A 23733-nucleotide genomic window follows, 5' to 3' on the forward strand; every position below is an offset into this window, starting at 1 on the left:
ATGCAGAGGGTGTGAGTTCGATCCCTAGTCAGGAACTAAGATCCCATATGCCGTGCAGGGTATGGCAAAAAAAAAAATCCTTTTTAATAAAAAAAAAAAAAGAAGTACCAGCCAGCACCCCAACCTCACGTGCTCAGTGCAGAGAAAACACTGACAGTGAAGACAGCTTCCAAGCTTGAGCTCTGACCAGACAGCCCACATACGTTGGGAACTGAGTGGCCCGTGGGCCCAGACAGCCCAGCCTTTCTTCACTGTGAGCGCTTTCCTCTCCAACTCACTTTGTTTCTGATTGATTCTCTGAGACTGAACAGATGGTAGGTGCCTTGCAGTTGCCTTTCTTCCATCATGGACTCTTTAGCAGATGAGCCAATCTTTGCTCATATGACCACAGCCAATTCCCAGGCCCAAAGCAAAAATTAATGGACCCTGGCAAAGAAAGACAGTGCTTTGCCTGGTTCTTTCCTTTAATCTGCGCATGCCTGCAGCTGTTCCTCTCCAAGAAGGGGAAACTGAGGAAAGACCAGAAGATACCTTCTGTAATAAGAGAACCTGTATCTAAGTCTGCGCACATGGTAATGAGAGAGAGGGAGGGAAGGAGGGGAGAAAGGGAGAGGGAAAAGGTAGGAGGGAAAAAAGAGAGGGAGCAAGCAAGAGAAGGCCAATGAGAGGAAAGGGAGAGGCACAGGATCTTAATTCTTTCTGTGCATCTTACTGGCTGTATGTATGTATTATACTTGACCTCTCTGAAGCTTCAGTTTTCTCATCTATAAAATAACAATGCCAGCTTCCCAGGGCTGCTATAAGCATCAGATGAGCCATACCCATTTTGATAAATTCTGACTCCCTTTCCCTTCCTGAGTCACCGTATTTCCCCCCAATCAAGAGGCTACAAATACTGACCTCTCAGGGTTGCTACAAGGATCAGGTGTACCTCTGGACCCATGGGCTTTTTGTCAGTTCTAACGTGTGGTACGAATGTCGTCTTTCAGTGTGCACTTCTGTTTTCCTGTTGCACCACCAGCCACCATAGGCTTTTCACTCATTTCCCAGATCCCTGTCTCCCCAGCAAATGCCCAGTCATGATACCAGCCAGCACCCTGTTTTAATGACATACTGCAGAGAGCAAATTAGAACTTAAGGTCTAGAAATGTTCTGGATGGAGCTGTTTGCAAATTCTTTGTCATTCATTTTCAGACTCGATTTCAGAAATGAAAGGTTTCCTTGCCTCTTAGGTGCATCAACAATGCAAAGGCAAATTCAGACTCCCTGGATGCCTGAGTAGCTCTATAATTAGATAAAAAATGCAATTGATGTTATAATGTTTACATGTGCAGAAATAAATGAACGCTGAAGAGCTGCTGCAGAGATTTCCAGAGGAATGTTTATGTAGCGCCAGTAGCTTGCTTAGAAAGCCTATCTTGCTGTTAATATTCCTCCCAGAGATCTTTAAAATGCTTTTTCTGATTTTCACCATGAATAGAGAAAGAAAATGAATGTTTTTTTTTTTTTTTGAGCTCTTTTTATGTGCTAAGCATTACATTACTTTATTATTTTACCCTCAGAGCCTCCTTTAAGAGGTGGACTTAAAAATCCTGGCTTTGCAGATAAAAATAAGTTACTGGGGAAAAAAAAAATTAAGATGCTCAGAAGAATTCGCTACCTTGCCCCAGGTGTGTTATTAGCTATGTTTCAGAGCTACAGGTCCAAACACACAGGGCTTTGCTCTTAGCTACCTTTTACCTCCTGCCCATCAGGACTTCCTGGGGCAACCTGAGCTTCCTTGTCTAAAGGAAGAGATGGTCTGGCCAAAGGGAGGAGATGACCAAGTCTCTTCCCACCGGGAAAGTCAAGGCTCTAGCTTCCTGAGTATCCCATCCTCCTCTGGATCTAGAAGGAGGAGAGGACAAGCATCTGAACTTTGCATAAACACTGACCTTGAGCAGCAACTCTGCCCTCCAGGAAGAACCAGGTCCACTGAACACCCCAGATGAATGCTGACCAGTAGGGCTGGTCCTTCCTCCTCTTGTAAAGGATACATCAGGGAGGGCAGGCAGAGGCGCTGAAGTGTGGATAGGAATACAGCCTATGGAGGCTGATGAGAAGAGAAAGTCTTCTCTCCCACAAAAAACAAGTCAGTGAGTATTTATTGAGCACTTTCTGTGTACTTAGCCTTATGCCAGGGCTTCCCAGGTGGTGCTAGGGTAAAAAGCCCACCTGCCAATGCAGGAGATATAAGAGACATGAGTTCCATCTCCAGGTTGGAAAGATCCCCTGGAGAAGGAAATGGCAACCCACTCTGGTATTCTTGCCTGAGAAATCCCATGGACAGAGGAGCCTTGCGGGCTACAGTCCAAGCGGTTGCAAAGAGTCGGACACAACCGAAGTGGCTTAGCATAAGCACAAGCCTGATGCCAGGTGTCTTGGAAGAATCCAAAGAAAACTGATCCTTGAAGGATGACCAGGATGTCCCTGCCCTGCACCCCTCACCCCTACCGCCCCCAGAGAGTGAGAAAATACAGAGGTAGGAGGAACAGAACGATTAGGGCAAGTGCTTGAGGATTGCCCAGAGGGTGCAGAGAGATGGAGAAAGAGAAAAGGCAGCGGTGAGAACCTGCCAGGCAGGTACACCGTGCGGAGGTCTGTAGACGACCCAGATGGCAGCCTTGACCATCAAAGAGTCCAAGTCTCCCGCTGAGCAGCTTTCAGACTCACCCTTGCTTGATTTGCCTCTGCCTTCGCTTTGGAACAAGATATTCGTATTCTCAGTGGCTGCCTCACATTATTAAGCTGCATCAGCATCAGCCTTGAAATTGGCCCCTTCTCTCCTGGGAGCACCTGACAAAGCGATCCGCCTGCTTTCTCCGTCGTTTGCCTCCCCTGGGTGCCCAGGAATAATGGTGTGTTGTCAGGGAGTGTTTTTCCAGCCTGTTTGGGGGGAAGTTTCCCATCTGTGTGGAGCCCTCTGGGAACCCACTGCTGCACAGACCTTCTGTTCTTATCTTAAACTCCTGCAGAGACTTCCTATCAAGGTGATCCATAAAATCAAAATTGCGCAGGCATTAAAAAAAAAAAAACCCTCCCAACAATGATATCTGGGCTGTAGAAATCACTTTCCAGCCTTCATGATGGTTGACCACGCAGAGGAAATTGACATTCTACACACTGGTCTCTCCCATTCTTCTGCTACTTTGCCCGCATTCTCCAATCTTTCCTCCCTAAAATCCTACTCTTCAACCTCCAAGGCCTAACCTAAATGTCACCTCTTCTAGGAAGTCTTCCTTTCCTTGATTTCCTTTCTTATTTCTTAAAATCATGTTTGTTGATTACCTTTTCTCTATCACAACGCAGTATGTATCAGTTCATCATTTGCATATCCATATTCCCTGTAGATTATGATCTCCTAGAAGATGGGCAAAATGTGTCTCTTGTCTTGGTACCCCTGATGCCTCCCTAATAAAACCACAGAAGCAAAAAAAAATTACTGCAATCATAGGACCTACATTACTCACCAACATGGCTAAACTTAGCAAAGTGACAAAGTAGAGTGGACTTTCAATCCTAATTCGAATACTTACCAACTCAGTAACTCCTGGGAAGTTGCTGCTCTCTGAGCCTTAACTTTTCATGTGAAAAAAGAGATCAAAAGACCTCTTAGGTTTGTTCCAAGGAATGGAAATGAGATATGATGTATTGATATAAAGTGCTTAGCACGTGCCTAAGGACATAATCAAGAGCTCAATACGGTACTTACACTAGTGTTAGTCATAAGAAATAAGAAAGTTTAGACAAGACAGTAAGAAGTGGTAGCGCTAGCAGAAGGTGGGCTCAGGAATTTCACTGGTGGTCCAGTGGTTAAGACACTGTGCTTCCACCACCAGGGGCACAAGTTTGATCCCAGGCTGGGGGAGTTCTACATGCCGCATGGTGTGGCCAAAACAAACAGAAGGTGGGTTCAGCTTCATTCACTAAATGTACATTTGTTGAGATCCAGTCAAAATATTAAAGCCAAAGGGACAAACTTCATTTTATGGAGGAAGGAACAGATACGAAACCTCCTACCACGTCCCTCAGGACACCATTTAACATGCAGCAGTTCACTGGCTAAAACAGAGGTAGAGAAACTTGAGGTGCCAGCAGAGGACCCAAATGGCTGGGTAGAGTAGAGAGAACAAAGGATAAATTCCCAAGGAGAATCCAGGTGATTAGTTGGCTGAGAAGGAGAGGAAGCAGATGCTTCCAGAGATGGAGTTTCAGATCACCACCTGACACCCAACAGAGGTGCCCAGTAGGCAGGAGCTGCCATGGGACGTAGCGCTGAAGCTCCAGATGTGTAATTGGGAGTGATGTTGAAACTGTAGGCAAATACGAGTCCTATATACCCACCTCCCACACAACACATAGTGTAGCCTCTGCAAACTGTGATAATCACTAACCAAACTGAGCCACGTGGAGAGGTGCCATGTTCAGTTCTTGGCATCAGAGCAGTCATGGGGGAAAGTGTTTCCTAACACCCACCTTGAGGGGGAAAGGGCATATGGATCTCTCCCACAGCCAGAGTACTCAGATAAAATTCCAGTGGTGTGTGGCCTTGGCAGCAGTTGCCAAGTGAGAAAGAGGAATGATGAAATAAGTGGGAAAAAATGGGCAGAAGCAACAGATCAAGCCCAATATTTGATGTTCATTGCAAAGTTTCTCAAGAGAATATTTTATAGGGATGGGTGTAATTTTTGAAAAGTCTCTTGTTAATAAAAGTCTCTTGTTAAAAGCCCCTTTCCTGGGCTAAGAGAGCTTTAGAGGAATTATTGGGTGCAAGGAGTGGGGAAGGGCAATCCTGAACATGATTGACAAGGTTGCACAGAGAGGGGGGATCCCTGATTAATGCCACGTGACCCAACATTCTGTGTTTCTTGCAGGGTGATGCCCATGGCCATCCAGTTTTCCATCCTGATCATGCTGCACTCAGCTCTGGTCCTCATCACTACGGCAGAGGATTACAAGTGTTTGCCCCTGGTCCTCCGGAAAACCTGCTGTTGGATTAACGAGACCTATTTGGCCAGGAACGTCATCATCTTTGCATCCATCTTGATTAATTTCCTGGGCGCCATCCTAAATATCGTAAGCATTGCACATAGACACTTGTCTAGCGTGTAGTCAGGAATGAAGAGTTGGTAGAACCTGCAGCCTCTGGCATTGCCCTCCTTGGTACTAATTATTAACGCCTTCGTGTACCTCGTCAAGCCCCAAGGTCAGGGTTAGAGAAGGAAGATGTGGCTATACGGTCAGAACCATGCATTTTACTGGTGGAAAATGGTCTTTTTCTTAGTGGTGGAGGTTATTTGCTCTAAAGGCACTGCAAATGCCCTTAAGTTTCTGTACTTTCAATGGCCAGTCAATTAAAGTCGTAAATAAGAGTTACTCCTTGTTAAGTTCCCACCTGCTGTGTGCCATGCTCTGAAGGAGGAGCAGTCTGTGCTTCCCGTATTTAATCCTCACATAAACCCCGTGAGGTAAGTCTCTTTATCCCCGCTTTACGGCTGAGGAAACTGAGGCTCAGAGACATGAAATAACTTGCTAATAAGGTCTGTCTGACTCCATGACTCAAACGCTCATTCTCGTTAGCCCAACTGTATCTCTGGGAGGGGGAGAGGGGAGAATGGAAATAAGTAGCTGTCATTTATTGAGCACCTACTGTGTGCCGCAGGTAGGTATTACCGTTCCCACGTAACAGATGAGGAAGCTGCCTTTCAGGAAGGTTGAGCATCTTGCCTATGACGTTCTAAGAGTTCATACCAGATGTGACACATCGAACTCGGATGAATCTCCAACTGCCATATTTATCATTGTCTTTAATTTGGTGACCCATGCTTTAGTGAGTGCATATTCTCTCTACAATGGTCATGTGGTAGCTACAGGCATTTTTTGTGTCTATCCCAATAGTCTTGTGTTGTCCATGGTTTAGGAACCTAGATGTTTAGGGGATTTATCTGATTCCGGGCTTTGAACATTGAGGGAGACTAGTTAAGGCATCATCTTGTGGCTGAAACCATCATTGTGTCCTTTGGGCCTGAGGGAGGGTCTCCAAGTGTTCAGGGAGCCCAACTGTTGGACCCCCACAACTGTCAGCCTGTAAGTCAGAGATTTACACTGCCTGAAATCCATTGTTCACACTGGACCAATAATTACCTAGTGTCCATGTTGCTCAAGCTCTGTGGTCGGCCTTGTTGTAAAGAGACTATGGGACAAAGAAAAGGGGAATCATAGTCTAATAAAACTCAACATCTAATGAACATTTTATAGATGATGGCAATTGAAAACACAAGTCCTTAGTCATTGATCACGGACTGCAGAGCTGCAGCCAGGATCTCAACTCTAGATGAATCAGATGTTTCTGGGGTGTCCTAGTGACTGTAGGTCAGGGTTGCCACTGGGGCCAACCATCCCACAGTGTTGTGGGAGGAAGTTCAGAGGCTTTGGAGTCAGATAGACCTGTGTTCAAATCTCACCTCCACCACTTACCAGCTCGGTGACCCTGGACAAGTTACTTTACTTCTCAGAGTTTCATATTTTCCAGTTGTAAAATGGGGATACAAGAAGTAGCTACATCACAAGGGGGTTGTGATGCCCTTTTCATGCAAAGTGTCTGCTGCAGCCTAGGCACTCAGCCAGTGGTAGCTATTCTCTTCTGAGTGCCGCAAGATCTCCTGCCGCAACTGCTAGCCTAGGAAGTGCCCCCCACCCCAGTGCTAAGAGTCTTTCTGGAAAGCGTGCCCTGTGGGTCCCTCGAGTCCCCCCAGCTGTTCATGTGGAGACAGGTTGTGAGCATTCCCCACCTGGTTCTCTCTTCCAAGCCCCACAAGCGCACTCCAGCGACTCCATGATGGGGCTGGTGGAGCAGCCTTACCCTAGTTTCATGACTGGCTTGTAATTTTTTTTTTCTGAGCCAGTCCTTTCTTTAGAACCAAACAGAAGGTCCAAGCTGGGCTTGCATTCTGAAATCCAGCCCCTCGAGGGCCCTTTCTGCCCTAGGCATTTGCCGAAGCCCCACAGCGATAGCACAGGACTCCGTCTCCAGCTCACACTGACTTTGTTGTTCCTGTGTTTTTTGTTTTGTTTTGTTTTGTTTTTTGTTGTTCTTTTTTTTTTCTTAATCCGCAGCTGTGGTGTGATTTTGACAAGTCGATACCCTTGAAGAACCTGACTTTCAATTCCTCAGCTGTGTTTACAGATATCTGCTCCTACCCAGAGGTATTTATTCACGAGCTCCCCTTGGTGAGACTGGGGCTTAGGCATCTTCACCAGCTCTGAATCAGCAGGACTGGCTGAGGGGCCCTAGACGTGCTGGCTCTCCAGGGGCCTGTCTGCCCTCCTCTGCCTCTCTCTCCTTCTTTTCTTCTTCTTCCCCTTTTCTGCCCTCCCTTCTCTCCTGGTATCCGCTGCTTCCCTTTTGTCTCTTTCCTGCTGTCTTCTGCCTCTCTTTCCCATTTCTCTCTTCTTCTTCACTTTTCCCTCTGTCCACTCTCTTCTTTCCTTTGCCTCCTCTTCCCTCTCATTTCCCCCCAGCTCCTCTTAAAACCCTAGAATGGAATGTGCTGTTGTTTTCAGTACAGGGCAGAGCACAGAGCTGCAGCTCAGAGTTTGCTGCATTGGAAAAGGAAAGGATGGAAGAAGGGGAGATAGAGGAAGAAAGGAAGCTAGTAAATCACAAATGCAGAAAACAGCTAAACATAAATCAAAGTGGGACTTCCCTGAGAGTCCAGTGGTTAAGACTCCATACTTCACTGCAGGGGACACGGGTTCAATCCCTGGTTGGGGAACTAAGATCCCAAATGCTGAGCAGTGCAACCAAAAAAAAAAAAAAACCTAAAAAAAGATAAGTAAATAAACATATTAAAGTGGTATAGAAAGTGCCCAGAGCATCGCAGACTCAGGAGGTGTCCCAGCAGGCCACTTACCATCGTAGTGTAAGCCTGACCATCTCCTGGCCCCATAGCCACTAGGCTGGCCCTGGGCCTTGGGGTCAACATAAGGGTCAAGCAAAGGACAATCTTTGGCTCTGTTAAGCCATGACCCAGACCTTTACATATTGGGATATAAACTCTGGGTCTGGAGGGAAGACGGTTGGGATGTCCCAGTAGACACCAGCCAACCTTGAGGACCTTGGGTAGACTTTTGTTCTCTGAGACCCCTTCCAGTATGTGGTGGGGGAAAGGCACTCTGTTATCTGACCTCAGCCCCAGAATTGGTCCAGGTGTTCTGAAAAGGACAGAAAGCCTCACCTCTGACCTCAGGTATTTTGTGCATACTGGATATGCACAAAATCATTACATCTTCAAGATACATGGAGGATGCTACCGCCATCTCCATGTTGTAGATAATGAAACGGAGGTTCAGAAAGCAGCTTTCTCGCTGCTACTCCTGCTAATCTACCTTTTTTCTCACTTCTTTTCATTCTTACTTCTTTCTCTTTCCCTTCTTCATTCAGTTATCAAGACTTGCTGCTGCAGTTCAAACCACATCTGGCTTATTCATGAGCTCACGCTTCTGAATTCAGGCTCCATCCCTAGGGAAGAACAAGGCTCTTCCTAAGGAAGTTCTGGGCAGGATGGGGCTAGCTCTGATTTCACAGCTGTGTGGGGCAGATCATGTGCTCTGGGACTTCTTCCCACCAAGTAAGGAGTGATCTCCAATTTTGTAGAGTCTGTGGGATACCACTCCCCTGAGAACACTTTTATTTGGAGGGCATGAAGAGTGTCCAAGAGGCAGTAAGTCAGCCAAGAATCAGATATTTAGAGTTAGACAAAAGCTGGATTTCACTCCCAACTGAGCCCCTTTACTTGCTAGCAGTAGAATCTTGAATCAGTTCAAACTCTTTCTGAACCTCAGCTTCCTCATCTGTAAAGTGGGAAAAATAATATCTTCTTTGCACAGTGATTGTGGAGTTATATAATATCAGATTCTCATGGTGCTTACCTAAATGAGTTGGCAAACGTTGAGCTTCTAACATGTGATCTGACTTGAAGTTGGTGTTTAAGTATTAATCTGGGCCTCTGACTCAATGCTGTGTATATACCCCTTGCCTCAAACTTGAACTCCCAAACTCAGGACCACAGCACTCATGGATTTCCCAGGCCTAACAAAGTGGTGGGTAAGATTTTGGATCACATATGTTCATCTCTGTGCCTCTGTTTCCTTCTCTGCAAAATGAAGATGAAAACAATACCTTCCTCATGGGTGATTGTGAGGATTAAGTGAATTAATCCATGGAAAATGTATAGAGCAACACCTGCCACAAAATAGCTGCTGATTAAATGTCAGCTGTGATTCATTTACTAAATTAAAAGGTTTTGAACCTGCACCATAAAAATATATATATATTTTGGTAATGTATACCAATGTTCTGGGCTTCCCAGATGGTGCTAGTGATAAAGAACCTACCTGCCAAAGCAGGAGAAGTAAAAGATGTAGGTTCAGCCCCTGAGTCAGGAAGATCTCTTGAAGGAGGGCTTGACAACCCGCTCCAGTATTCTTGCCTGGAGAATCCTATGGACAGAGGAGACTGGTAGGTTATAATCCATGGGTCACAAAGTCAGACATGACTGAAGCGACTTAGCATGCACACGTGCGCCATTGTACTAAAGTATCATGTACATTGTGAAACATATTCATAAAATAGAAATGTTAAAAAATGAGATAAGATAAATGAATCAGTTTTAATATTAAAATTTTCCGGAGAAGGAAATGGCAACCCACTCCAGTGTTCTTGCCTGGAGAATCCCAGGGACGGGGGAGCCTGGTAGGCTGCTGTCTTTGGGGTAGCACAGAGTTGGACACAACTGAAGCGACTTAGCAGCAGCAGCAGAAGCAGCAGAGGGAGTAGCAAGAGCGCTGGAGAGTGACTGTTAACAAGGTTATTTTTGGGGTGATCAAACTGTTATAAAATTAGTTATAAATCAACTCTACTGCAATAAAAATTAAAACCTGTTAAAAATTAGAATATGGTAATGGTTGCACAATTTTGTAAACATATCAAACCACTGAACCTTACACTTCAAAGAGATGAACTTTCGGTATGTAAATTACATCCAAATAAAGTTAAAGCATTATTCACCTTGAAAAAAATAAAAAAATAAAATTTTCTTCCCAAGACAAGGGATCATCTTGCCCAGGGGCCAGCGAACAATGACCACAGGCCAAATTCCACTTGCCACCTGTTTTGTAAATAGTTTTACTGGGGCACAGACACACCCATTTGTTAGCAATGTCTTTATGGCTGCTTTTATAATAATATAATGGTAGAGTTCAGTCGCGGTAACTAAGTCAAAAATATCTGCTATCTGGCCCTTGCCAAGCAAAGTTTGCCGAAGTCTGACATCTCCTCAGGTGCAGGAATCCCACTGGCCTAAAATGTGAGCACCTGGACTCTTTCCATCATCAGCTACTACAGCAATCTTGTTAACCCACCATTTGCCATGTTGGCATATATCTGGCCATGTTTCTCTACCTAAGGATTTGTCTACCAAAGTAGAAGGAATCAGACATCCAAACCTTCTAAAAGGCTTAATTTGCACAACCACCTGCCATCACTCACAAGTGTGTATCCCCAAGCAAATCACTTCCTGTCTCTGAGCCCTGGTTTCCTCATCTGTATACTGGACCTCTCCATCTCCCCCATGGGCAACAGTTCTCAGTCTGGAAACAGGTAATTAAGCTGGATGATGTGGCATAAACATAAGAGACTGTCATCATATATGGTATAAAGTAAAGTTTATTTCTGAACTGGAGCTTGCCAATTACTAAAGAAAAAAAAAGAGTGAGGATATAGGAAATGATCATGAAGAAAGTCATGTTCCAGCTATGATTTGAGAAGTAGTCTAGGAGAGCAAAGAGACATAGGTTTGTAAAGTGAATGACAGTCATATGCAGAAACCATTCTCATCATCTCAAACTTCAGAATGTGGTTTTCAGGAGGCTCGATAGGAAGATCTTCATTTTATAATCAAGCCCCTTTATTATATGCTCTAGCAGATTGGAACAGTCTTTGACTAGTCAGCTGTAGTTGTGAGAGCAGAGTATGCTATGGTTTTAAAGGGTCCCTGACAACCAATTTTCCCTACAGGCATCAGTCATCATTTGCATCCTGGGACTTTCTCCCACTTCTCTCCCATGGGTAGAATCCCAGGTTCTACCCAGCCTTCAAGCTTTCTTCAAGCATACTCAATCCTTCAGATTCAGTTCAGTCACTCAGTCATGTCCGACTCTTTGCAACCCCATGGATTGCAGCACACCAGGCTTCCCTGTCCGGAGTTGGTGATGCCATCCATCCATCCATCTCATCCTCTGCCATCCCCTTCTCCTCCCACCCTCAATCTTTCCCAGCATCAGGGTCTTTTCAAATGAGTCAGTTCTTTGCACCAGGTGGCCAAAGTATTGGAGTTTCAGCTTCAACATCAGCCCTTCCAATGAATATTCAGGACTGAGTTCCTTTAGGATGGACTGGTTGGATCTCCTTGGAGTCCAAGGGACTCTCAAGAGTCTTCTCCCAAAACCACAGTTCAAAAGCATCAGCTTTCTTCACAGTCCACCTCTCACATCCATACATGACTACTGGAAAAACCATAGCTTTGACTAGACGGACTTTTGTCGGCAAAGTAATGTCTCTGCTTTTTAATATGCTGTCTATGTTGGTCATAGCTTTTCTTCCAAGGAGCAAGCATCTTTTAATTTCATGGCTGCAGTCACCATCTGCAGTGATTTTGGAGCCCCCCAAAATAAAGTCTTTCCCTATTTCCATTGTTTCCCCATCTATTTGCTAAGAAGTGATGGGACCAGATGCCATGATCTTAGTTTTCTGAATATTGAGTTTTAAAACCAGTTTTTTCACTCTCCTCTTTCACTTTCTTCAAGAGGCTCTTTAGTTCTTCTTCACGTTCCTGCCATAAAGGTGGTGTCATCTGCATATCTGATGTTCTTGATATTTCTCCTGACAATCTTGATTCCAGGCTGGCATTTCTCATGATGTATTCTGCATATAAGTTAAATAAGCAGGGTGACAATATACAGCCTTGACGTACTCCTTTCCCTATTTGAAACCAGTCTGTTGTTCCATGTATGCTTTTAACTGTTGCTTCTTGACCTGCATACAGGTTTCTCAGAAGGCAGGAAAGGTGGCCTGGTATTCCATGTCTTTAAGAATTTTCCACAGTTTGTTGTGATCCACACAGTTCAAGGCTTTAGCATAGTCAATGAAGCAGAAGTAGATGCTTTTCTGGAATTCTGTTCCTTTTTCGATGAGCCAACAAATATTGACAATTTGATCTCTGGTTCCTCTGCCTTTTCTAAATCCAGCTTGAACATCTGGAAGTTCACGGTTCACATACTGTTGAAGCCTGGCTTGGAGAATTTTGAGCATTAATTTACTAGTGTGTGCTTCCTGCCAATCTCACATGTCCTTAAGGCATCATTTTCATACTCCCACTCCATCATTTCTATAATTCATCTAGCTAGAACGGTTTTCCCAACTCTTCAAACTTCTAAATTGCTTTAAGGAGAAAAGCCAATATTGTATAGCTATTTAACATTACCGTGAGGGCACAGCACAGGACAGAATCCACAGTCAAATTAATAATTTTTCTTTAAAAAGATAAATTTCAAGTGGAACAGTAGAGATAAAATTGCCTTCCCACCTGAAATAGCTAAAAACTAACAAAATATATGAAACAATAGTTTTCAAGACACTGGGCATCCAGTACTGAAGAACACAATCCCTGAAAGACAAGAAGCAAATTAAGTGAGCCCTATGGTTGCCTGGGCTGTACCTTGCATTAAGAGTGTTTCAGACTGGCTCAGGTCGGAAGAACGCACATGGAACTCAGTGCAACCCCCTAATTTGAGGAGATAGAACTGAGAATCTGGGGGAACCAAGGTGGCTAGAGTTTGTAGGACGTACTGCCAGAGAGAAGAGAGTTTCTGATAGAGAAGACTCAGAGATCTGCAGAGGGGCTGATCAGTGCATGCATATGAGGAAACAGCGATGCTCCAGAAAACAAAAACAAAAACACACATCTGAAAGGATTAGTGCCTGGCTCTCACATTAGGCTGGGAATGGTGTCTTCTCCCACCAGCCAGTCTGAAAAATACCATAATTCATGGGACATTAAGTAGAGCAATCAGACAAGACTTGCTTCAGTAGTGTTCAAGAATTACCCCTAGATTATATGCTGCTGCTCTAGTTCTTCCCTCAAAATAATCTTAAAAGGAAGATGGGGCTTCCTGGTGGTCATGGTTGAGACCCTGCCCTTCCGTGCAGGGTTTCGATCCCTGGTCAGGGAACTAAGATTCCACATGTCATGCAGTGTGGCAAAAAAAAAAAAAAAAAAGAAAAGTAACACCAAACGTCTAAGAAGACATTTCTCCTTTTTATAAAGATCAAAATGTTTATTATTTTGTGTTACAAAAATGAAAAGAAATCCAATCAGATAATGAAGTAAACATATAGGGCAATAAATCTTTAAGAAAGGATAAATTATTCTAAAAGAAATGAATCCTAGAATGTTTTCCCTTCAAGTCAACCACTCTGTTGCTTAATAAACTTCTTGTAAAATGAGAAATATTTTATATTAGAAAATACAAAGTTATATTTCTGTATTGGAAAAGAATGTTCATGTCAGCCTTCTTTGTAATAGATAAAAACTAAAAATAACCCAATCGTCCCTAAATAGTTGAGAGGATAAAGAAACTAAGAAACCAAAGAATAGCCATCCAGGGGACTACTACACATCAGTAGAGAGAGATGATCTCTGGATACATGTGCAATAACATGGATGAATCCCAAGATCAGCATGCTGACAGAAATAAGCAAAACAAAGCAGAAGTATGCATTTGTATGGTCCTGCGGATCTAAAACTCTAGAAAATGCATTGATAAATTGATAGATAATAGCAGAAAGAAAGACATGGTTGCCTGGGGAGGAGAGGGAGGAACGTGGGAGGGGAGAATCATAAAGGGATACACTGAAACCCATGCTGGTGCTCATTTTCATAATTGTAATGATTTTGTGGATGTACAAATACTAAAGCCTAGAAAATTGTGTGCAACAGATATATGCAGTTCACTGTAGGTGAATCATACCTGAAGAAAACTATTTTAAAATTTAAGTGCAAAAGAGGAAACAGAGAGAGAGAAGGGAAGAGAATTAGAGTCTTGAAAACCTGTAGTCAGAACATTTTGGCTGAACTGGCAGCTGTGGTCTTGAGCAACTTAAGCTCTTTGAGCCTCGCTTCCACACTGGGGTAACAGCTGTGCCCACCTCACAGTGTTATCATGAGACTTAGACTGGGAGAATGCATCCTTAAGCTTACTACAGTCCATAATAAATGGTCCATAATAAATGGTCCATAATAAATGCTCATTAAATATCAGTTGATCATGATGATGAAGATGAGGGATGAAAGGGGGTGGGAGTTAAAAGAGGAAGACAAAAGGGAGAAAAACCAAGAAGGAGCAAAAAGAGAGGAACAGAAACAAAGGAGTGATCATAAAGCAAATAATTGATGGTAGTTGCTCAGTCATGTCCAGTTCTTCGCGATCCCGTGGACTATAGCCTGCCAGGCTCCTCTGTCCATGGGATTCTTCAAGCAAATAAGCAGATATTTTAAATTCCAAAAGTGACTGTAAAAATTGGTATTTCCCTAACCTCTTGCCTTCATTTCTCTGGTTAACTTCTCAGGTAGGAGTCAGAGCCTTGAGTAATTTTGGAGGAAAATGTATTCACTGCAGTCTAAAATCTCCAACTGGCATTCAGAATAAAATTAGATTCTCCAGACTTTCACAGTGGCAGGTCCACCAAAAACTTCGAACAAAAAATAAGTATCAAATAGCACCATTGTAATTTCAGAACTTTTTCTAGTTGAACAGAGGGATATTATATAAGCTCCTTTTTCTTCTACTCTGAGCCAATTTTATGATATGGCTAAATACATAGAGGAGATCATTTTGTTTTTTTCCCAAATGATAATTAATTTTTGGAATTGTCTTGCCCCACAAAGAGCCAAAAGCTATAATAACACAATGTGATCCAAAAACCGTAATAACACAATGTGATCCAAAAACCAAGTCCCATCTCACTGAAGCTTGGATTCCAAACCTTTGAGGACTATTAATTGTGCATGGAAAACAGAGTAGATTTGAATGATAGAAGCTGTGAGGTGACATAGAATGAGCAAGTACTCTTCTTCTCATTGACTAGCCATTTAGCCTTGGGGAAATCACTTAGCCTCTCTGAGCCTCAGTTTCCTTATCTGTTTAATGGACTTATTAACAACACCTATCTTATAAGATTGTTTGGGTGACAAATAGAGATAATATACATAAACACTCATTAAATATTAGTTTCTTTTCTCCTTCTCTTTCCCTAAAGCTTCGATAATTGAGTAAATAGTATCTGCCAAAGTAGAGATTTGTATTTAAGGAAGGAAATAGGAATATAACAATTTTTTTTGTTTTAAAGCCAGGGCTTCCCTGGTGGCTCATTGGTAAACAGTCTGTCTGCAAATGCAGGAGACGTGGGTTCGATCCCTGGTCTGGGAAGACCCCACATACTGCAGAACAGCTAAGCCTATGTGCCATAACTAAGGAGCTGTGCTCTAGAGCTCCAGAGTCACAACTGCTGAAGCCCACACACCCTAAAGCCCATGCTCCCCAACAAGGGAAGCCACCACAATGAGAAGCCCATGCTCCGCAAATAGAGAGTAGCCCCCATTCACCTCAACTAGAAAAAAAAAAGCCGGCACAGCTGTGAAGAACCAGCACAGTCATAAATAAATAAAATTACTAAAAAAAAAAAAAAAAAAGGTACAAGGCTTCATTCTCTAAACATGAGATTATCTACATAATCACGTGTATGCTGCTGCAACATGTGACTAAAACTTTGAGCAGGCCATACGTTCATAGCAATATCAGTCTCCTATCAATTATTTGTAAAACGGCGGCCACCTTGACTCGGATCGTTTTCAGGAAGCCAGATCCTCCTAGACCTTCACTTGTTGCCCAAGCCAAGAGAGTGAGCCTGGAGAGCATACACTTACTCCACCAGCACCCCCACCTTCGTCTTTGCTAACTGCTGACAGCATATACTTCCTAGGTATGTCCAGCAATGTCAAATCGTTATCCTCTGGGAACAAATTTAACTTTTGAAAGTCACCAAGATGCGTAATCTGGCTGGACATCATTGTTTGAAAAGTGAAAGTGAAAGGGCTTCCCTGGTAGCTCAGCTAGTAAAGAATCCCCTTGCAATGCGGGTGAACCCAGTTGATTCCTGGGTTGGAAAAATCCCCTGGAGAAGGGATAGGCTACCCACTCAAGTATTCTTGGGCTTCCCTGGTGCCTGAGAAGGTAAAGAATCCACCTGCAATGTGGGAGACATAATCTGGCTAGATATCATTGTTTAGGAATCAAATATAGAAAAACTGCATTTGCGGGCGAGGGGCGGGGGTTGGGGGGCATTTTTCAAAACCAGACTCTGAAGATTATTTACAGGGATCTGAGCTCAGTCATCAAAGAAGCAGGATCAAGATAAACACATAGTCCCTCAAGGTGACTACATTGAATTGACCAATAAGCATCATCAAGAGAAACATCATTCTTATATTAAAAAAAAATGTAGAAAAAATAAAATTCTTTCCCTAAGAACTAGCTATTTGCCTGCTCATTGGTTAGGTTTTACTTCGTACTTATACCGTGAGTCATCATTTGTGAACATCATTAACACAGATATGTCTTCCTGTGAATTATTATGAGATTAAAATATTGACTGGGGCTGCAGTCCCTTCTAGGAAATAACCAGAAAAGTCCATCCTCAACCCCAGTCAGACACAAACAGCACATCTGCATGTGGAATTTAAATGCAGTTTCGACAGATCTAAGTTAACAACTTACAATGAACTAAAAAACACTCATCATTCTTCCTCTGGTATTGGGAGGAAGAGGGACATCAAATGGAAACCACGGAGCTCAAACAAGCCAAACACAGTCGGACTGTCCCAGAGCATCATACATGTACGAAATGTCCCTTTCCCCTACCAGGAAACAGCTGGGAAAGTCAGATCAGTTATCCCCACTCAGCACCCGCGCTGACCCTGTGTTCATGACAGCCTCATTCCTGGACCATGAGAAGAGTCAGAGTTCAGGAAGAGACAGGGAAGCCACTGTCGTTGGCCTGTGTACGCTTCACTGCGCTGCTTATACCAAGACTTGTAATTGCTAAATGTTCGATTTTGTGTGATTCGGGAAGTTTGGATCTTTTCTCTGAAAACTCTCTGCTCTCTTTCCTTCTTGTTCTGTGACTTTATAATGCCATGGGATTTTGAGAGCAATCAAATGGGTACAGACACTCCAGTATATACTACCCCTGTCAGCAGATGCGCAAGTCCCTGTAAGTTATCATTGTGTAAAATTCTTCTTCCTCCCTCTTCTCTAAGAGGAAAATGATGCATTGTGACAATGTCCTAACATTAGGATGGCGCCTTCCAGCCTGGCACAATTCTTGGTGTCCAGCAGGTCCCCAGACAACAATTGTAGGGAAAAAATTCATTGTTTAATTTATCAAATGCTTGTTCCAAGCAAGCAGAATATTGCTCCCCCTTAACACTTTGTCAAGACATGGGAATCTTTCAGTCGTCACTCAGAGATTTCCAGAATTTCTTACCTGTCTGCTCTGCCCATACAGAAATTGTCTCTTCCTGTCATAGGAGAGAGAAGACAACCAGTTGTTGGAAAGAGCCATGCATAACAAGGCTGGAATGGCTTTTAGTAATTAAGCCCGATATGCCCACTAGAGTTAATATTTACATGCACAGGTTGTATCCAGGTGTCCTCGGTATCATTTTCTAATCATGAGAACTTGAAAATTTTACTTAAGCTTTATGAGCCTCAGTTTCTTCACCTGTAAAATGGAAATTAGGAGTCCAATCTTGACCAGCTGCTTTGAAAAATCACAAGGGAAGACCATGTGTATAAAAATCAAAGTACCACCACCAAGTGGGTCTTTGATAATGCAATTTTTATTCTTTTTTCCTACTGGATACTCAGAATCCTAACCTTTCGACCAGAATGATATAGTGGATCCTTCTGTAAGGGAAATGGGCTGAGGATCTTCCTATAGAAGGCTGAAATCTACCTGGGCAGACTGACACCTGGGGGTCACTCTAATATTGCAGCCCTTGAGTGATTCCCAACTGGCCTATTGCACAGCTACTTCTAATACAAGATGGCAAGTATCAGGCTGGGCTGTGAAGGTTGCCGTGGAGGAATGAGGCCGTATTCAGAAGCACCTGGAGGATTTGCATGAAAGTTTCTCAGAGGAGAGGACACCTGTGAGAAGAGCAAGGCTTGGTCGCATGCATGAGAGTTGAGAGAAACAGGACACTGGAAAAGCAAAGTACTAGAGGAACAAGAGAGCAGGGAAACAGCTGTGGGAGATAGCCAGTTTATAGTGCTGCTGCTGCTGCTAAGTCGCTTCAGTCATGTCCGACTCTGTGCGACCCCAGGAACTGCAGCCTACCAGGCTCCTCCGTCCATGGGATTCTCCAGGCAAGAACACTGCAGTGGGTTGCCATTGCCTTCTCCACAGTTTATAGTGAGGCTGGAACATATGTCGGGATTTGGAAAGTGAAAAGGAATCTGATATATGACAGTCTTGAGAATTTTGCCATGCAGGAAGGAGAATGTAATTTGAGAGACTACAGAGCCATGGAAAGACTTCAAGTTAAGGAGTGACATAGTCAGATCTGAGTTTCAGAAATACTGGCTGGAAAATAACAGTATGTATTCAGAGACTTCCCTTGTGGTCTAGGGATTAAGACTCCGAGATTCCACTGTGGGGGCCACAGGTTCAATCCCTGTTGGTGAACTAAGATCCCATGTGCCATGTGGTGTGGCCAAAAAAAAACAGTAGTGTATATTCAGTAGGGATTGGGAACTAGAAGCAAACAGCTGCTAGAAAACTGTTCCAAAACTGTAAGTGAGAACTAAAACAGAAATAGGATAGAAGGAGAAAGGTGGATAGATATGAGATTTATTGAGGAAATAGAATCTACAAGCTTAGGATGAGCAGACTGTGGAATATGGGGGAAAAGAAAAGCAGCAAAGATGAGACCAAGATTTTTGGCTTGAGAAATGGTGCCAATGGTTCCCCCAAGAATTGGAAAGAGAGTTTTGGGGAGGTGGTAATAGCTTATGGTGAATGATGTTGGATTCGTGATCTCCAAAGAAGATTTAGCTTCAGGACCAGGGACCAGGCTTGATCACTCAAGAGCTTTTGTGTAGCAGAGTTTTATTAAAGTGAAAAGGGGACAGAGAAAGCTTCTGACATAGACATCAGAAGGGGCACGGAGAGTGCCCACTCACTAGTCTTAGCAAGGCCTTATATACTTTCACCAGACACACTCCCACAACATACATCTTAAATTAACAAGATTACAACTAACAATAGAAAGGTCTTACCAGACCCACGGGGGCTGCCCTTGTGGCCCAGCTGGTAAAGAATCCGCCTGCAATGCAGGAGACCTGGGTTCAATCCTGGGTTGGGAAGATCCCCTGGAGAAGGGAAAGGCTACCCATTCCAGTATTCTGGCCTGGAGAATTCCATGGACTGTATAGTCCATGGGGTTGAAAAGAGTCGGACACAGCTGAGTGAATTTCACTTTAGAGCTTCCCTTGTAGCTCAGTTGGTAAAGAATCTGCCTGCAATGCAGGAGACCTGGGTTTGATGCCTGGGTCAGGAAGATCCCCTGGAGAAGGAAATGGCAACCCATTCCAGTATTCTTGCCTAGAGAATCCCATGGACAGAGGAGCCTGGCAGGCTACAGTCCATGGGGTCACAAGAGTTGGACACAACTTAGTGGCTAAACCACCACTACCAGACCCACTCCCACAATATACATCTTAAGATAACAAGATTAGTCAGAAGGTTCTTGTTAAGGAGAAACATGTCCTCAAGCAGGATACATTGTTGTCATACATCATTGGTACAGAGTGTAAGGGAAAACATATCCTTGAACAAGATGAGCTGTTTTGTTGTGCAATCATCAGCTCTGGGTTTAAAGAAAAAAAAATTTGTCCTTTTCTCCTCCTTGAGAACCCCAGACCCCTATCTCCTCCTTGAGAGCTTCAGACCCCTCTCTCCTCCTCGGGAACCCTGGACTTCTTATCAACCTACCTAGAAATTGACTTTCTCAGTGGTAAGGAAATGATGAGTTCAACTTGGGACCTGTTGAACTTGAGGATGGCCTGAGACCTCCAAATGGAGATGCTCAGCAAACATCCGTATAAAGAGACCTACTGGAATCCATGACTAGGAGAATGACCGGGCCACATTCCTGTTGAATCTGACCAGCTACCTTCTCTCTTTCCAGTACTTTGTCTTCACGGGGGTGCTGGCCATGGTGACCTGTGCGGTTTTCCTCCGACTCAACTCTGTCCTTAAGCTGGCTGTGCTCCTGATCATGATTGCCATCTACGCCCTGCTGACCGAGACCATCTATGCAGGCCTCTTCCTGCGCTACGACAACCTGAACCACAGCGGAGAGTAAGTGCCCACCACTGTGCTCAAAAAGAGCTCCACTTCTAGTGGGAAATGAAACCATTGGGAAAACGATTAAGGTAGAGTTATTGAAACTTAGAGACTGATTGAAAATTGACATATTTCTCATGCACTTTCTGGATGACAAGTTTAGGCAAAGTTCCTAGTTATCCATTTTATCATGTGTATTCACTACAGATTAATTCATGGATTAAAGTTTGGACTAGACCATAGCTCAGGTCTCCCCACATGTAATAATTTACAATTCCTTCAACTGTAATAGCTCCGAGATTTGTAAGGTCTGGTTGTCATTTCGCTGTAGCACTATCAGTAATAGCAGACCCTGTGCATTGAGAAGTTGCTAAACTCCTTACATTGTGTAATTTTGAAATATGGAAAAATACAACAACAACAAAAATCTTAGCCTAGATTTCTTAGAGAACAGAGCCTGAGGCAAGCATGAAGTGCTAATCCAAACCCAGGACGGCAAAAGTGAGGGGAAAGGAAGTGAAAAAGGAAAGGATGGAAGGCAAATACAAGCCATATTATGCTGCTCAGATGAATCGTGAAGCTGGGGCTTTGGAGGATGTCTCGAAGTATCTCTGGGTAGGCGACAAGGTAGGGAAAGTCTCTCAGGAGGGATGGAATCTGTTGGTTCCTTCCCTCTCATTTCTCCCATTAGTCTCAGTCTATACTCTGGATGTACTGCCTGGTGATGTACCTCAGCCATTTCTACAGCCCTTGGGGAAACCAGACCCCACACCTGCCTTAGGGAGCTCCACGGGAGCTGGAAGTGATAGAAGGAGCCAGACACTGAGCAGAAGGCTGATTGGCCTTGAGAGGTGGGAAGAACAGAGGTCTCTCTGAGACCAGAACACGTGGCCAACAGTCTGAGAAATAGAGGAGGAAAAGACAGTCCAAGAAGTCTCAGAAAATGTGCCTGAGACTAATAATGGGAACATTTATGATTCAACAGCTGGAAATAAACAATGTACACAATTAGTCATGTTTCCTTCTGCATTTTAAAAAGGATAAAGTATTTCAGATATTGTTGAAGTTCCCTTCCCCAGCATTGTTCTTTTATCCTCCTCCCAAGAGTCAACTTCTAATGCATTTAATGTATATCCTTCCCATCCATGTGTTTTATATTGGGTAGGCCAAAAAGTTAGTTCTGATTTTTCCATGAACTGAAAAAATCAGAACGAACTTTTTGGCTAACCCAGTGTGTGTGTGTGTGTGTATACATATATATATATATATATTTCTTTTTAACCCAGTATATATTTAGTTGTGTCTGTATTTTAAATTGTTTATAAAATTCTTATGCTATCATGTAATATTGTAGTTTTTAGACACATCTAGGTTCATATCTACAGATTCAACTCATTTTAGATAGAACATACCAAGATATATTTATCCTTTAACCTATAAAAACATTATTGATACTTCAGTGATCACCATTGAAAATATCTCTTTGGGCTCATATCTCAAAGCACACTTACTGGAATAGATGGTATCTGCATTTTCAACTTTTTAAGATCTTGCCAAATGGCTCTCCAACAAGTTTGGAACAGTTTCTGTCTTACAAGCAGTGGTCTCTGTAATTCTTATTCAGTTCCTTAGTGAGAATTTTATCTCATTGTTTTCATTAGTAGTTCCTTCATCATGAATAAGTTTGTGCAGTTTGTTGTTGTTTATTGGCCATTTTCGGTAAACTTCCAGGTCATGTCTCTTGCCTGGTTTTCTATTAGGTGTTTTTGCCTTTTTCTCACTAGATTTGTAAAGGTTCTTTATAAATTCTAGGTACTAATTTGTGCCTGTTATGCGAATGCAACATCCGCTTTATATCCATTACCTTATTTAACCCTCATGGCAACAGTCTGAGGAACACAGGCTTCAGATCAGATCAGATCAGTCGCTCAGTCGTGTCCGACTCTTTGTGACCCCATGAATCGCAGGACGCCAGGCCTCCCTGTCCATCACCAACTCCCAGAGTTCACCCAGACTCATGTCCATCGAGTCAGTGATGCCATCCAGCCATCTCATCCTCTGTCGTCCCCTTCTCCTCCTGCCCCCAATCCCTCCCAGCATCAGTCTTTTCCAATGAGTCAACTCTTCCCATGAGGTGGCCAAAGTACTGGAGTTTCAGCTTTAGCATCATTCCTTCCAAAGAAATCCCAGGGCTGATCTCCTTCAGAATGGACTGGTTGGATCTCCTTGCAGTCCAAGGGACTCTCAAGAGTCTTCTCCAACACCACAGTTCAAAAGCATCAATTCTTCAGCGCTCAGCCTTCTTCATAGTCCAACTCTCACATCCATACATGACCACAGGAAAAACCATAGCCTTGACTAGACGAACCTTTGTTGGCAAAGTAATGTCTCTGCTTTTGAATATGCTATCTAGGTTGGTCATAACTTTCCTTCCAAGGAGTAAGTGTCTTTTAACACAGGCTTAGAGAGGTTCAATAATTACCTGGATGCACACAGTCAGTAGGTGGTAGATCCAGATTCAAACTCAGGTCTTTCTGGCTCAAAAGCCCATCTTTGTAAATATTGCAAACATGTCTTTCACATCAAGATGAAGAATCTCTCACCAAATGCCCAGGGTTCAAAGAAAGTCAAAATAGTTTCCAATTAGATTAAATGGTTAGTGGCAACAGATGTCCCATCAGTTCAGTCGCTCAGTTGTGTCCCCCTCTTTGTGGCCCCATGGACTGCAGCATGCCAGGCCTCCCTGTCCATCACCAACTCCCAGAGTTTACCCAAACTCGTGTCCATTGAGTTGGTGATGCCATCCAACCGTCTCATCCTCTGTTGTCCCTTTCTCCTCCTGCCTTCAATCTTTCCCAGCATCAGGGTCTTTTCAAATGAGTCAGTTCTTTGCATCAGGTGCCCAAAGTATTGGAGTTTCAGCTTCAACATCAGTCCTTCCAATGAACACCCAGAACTGATGTCCCATGACCAAGTAGAAACCAGCACAAAAGAGGGCAAAAATATACATGAACAGGTAGGCCATTTTTGTAGTAAAAATAAAAATTAAATCACCTAAAATTATTCATTCAAAGGAAATTTTAAAAGTATTAACGGAGCAGACCAGGGCTCTGGCGTCAGATCCAGACTCTGCTGCATTAGAAGGTCCCTTCCCACCTCTGAACCTC

General features: G+C 43.4%; 1 protein-coding gene across 3 annotated transcripts in view; it reads left to right on the top strand.

Annotated features, from left to right (window-relative positions):
* Nucleotides 1-23733, top strand: part of ADCY8 (adenylate cyclase 8) — a 225969-nt gene that overhangs the window by 167358 nt on the left and 34878 nt on the right. For 2 of the 3 annotated variants that reach the window (XM_027560825.1, XM_027560823.1), the window contains 3 exons: nucleotides 4914-5115; nucleotides 7156-7245; nucleotides 20409-20581. In XM_027560825.1, coding sequence (XP_027416626.1) covers nucleotides 4914-5115; nucleotides 7156-7245; nucleotides 20409-20581 — 465 coding nt within the window. The remainder of the gene's footprint in view (nucleotides 1-4913; nucleotides 5116-7155; nucleotides 7246-20408; nucleotides 20582-23733) is intronic. The other variant, XM_027560824.1, reaches the window with a different exon arrangement.

The sequence above is a fragment of the Bos indicus x Bos taurus genome, chromosome 14, assembly GCF_003369695.1.
Source record: "Bos indicus x Bos taurus breed Angus x Brahman F1 hybrid chromosome 14, Bos_hybrid_MaternalHap_v2.0, whole genome shotgun sequence".
Taxonomy (NCBI): domain Eukaryota; kingdom Metazoa; phylum Chordata; class Mammalia; order Artiodactyla; family Bovidae; genus Bos; species Bos indicus x Bos taurus.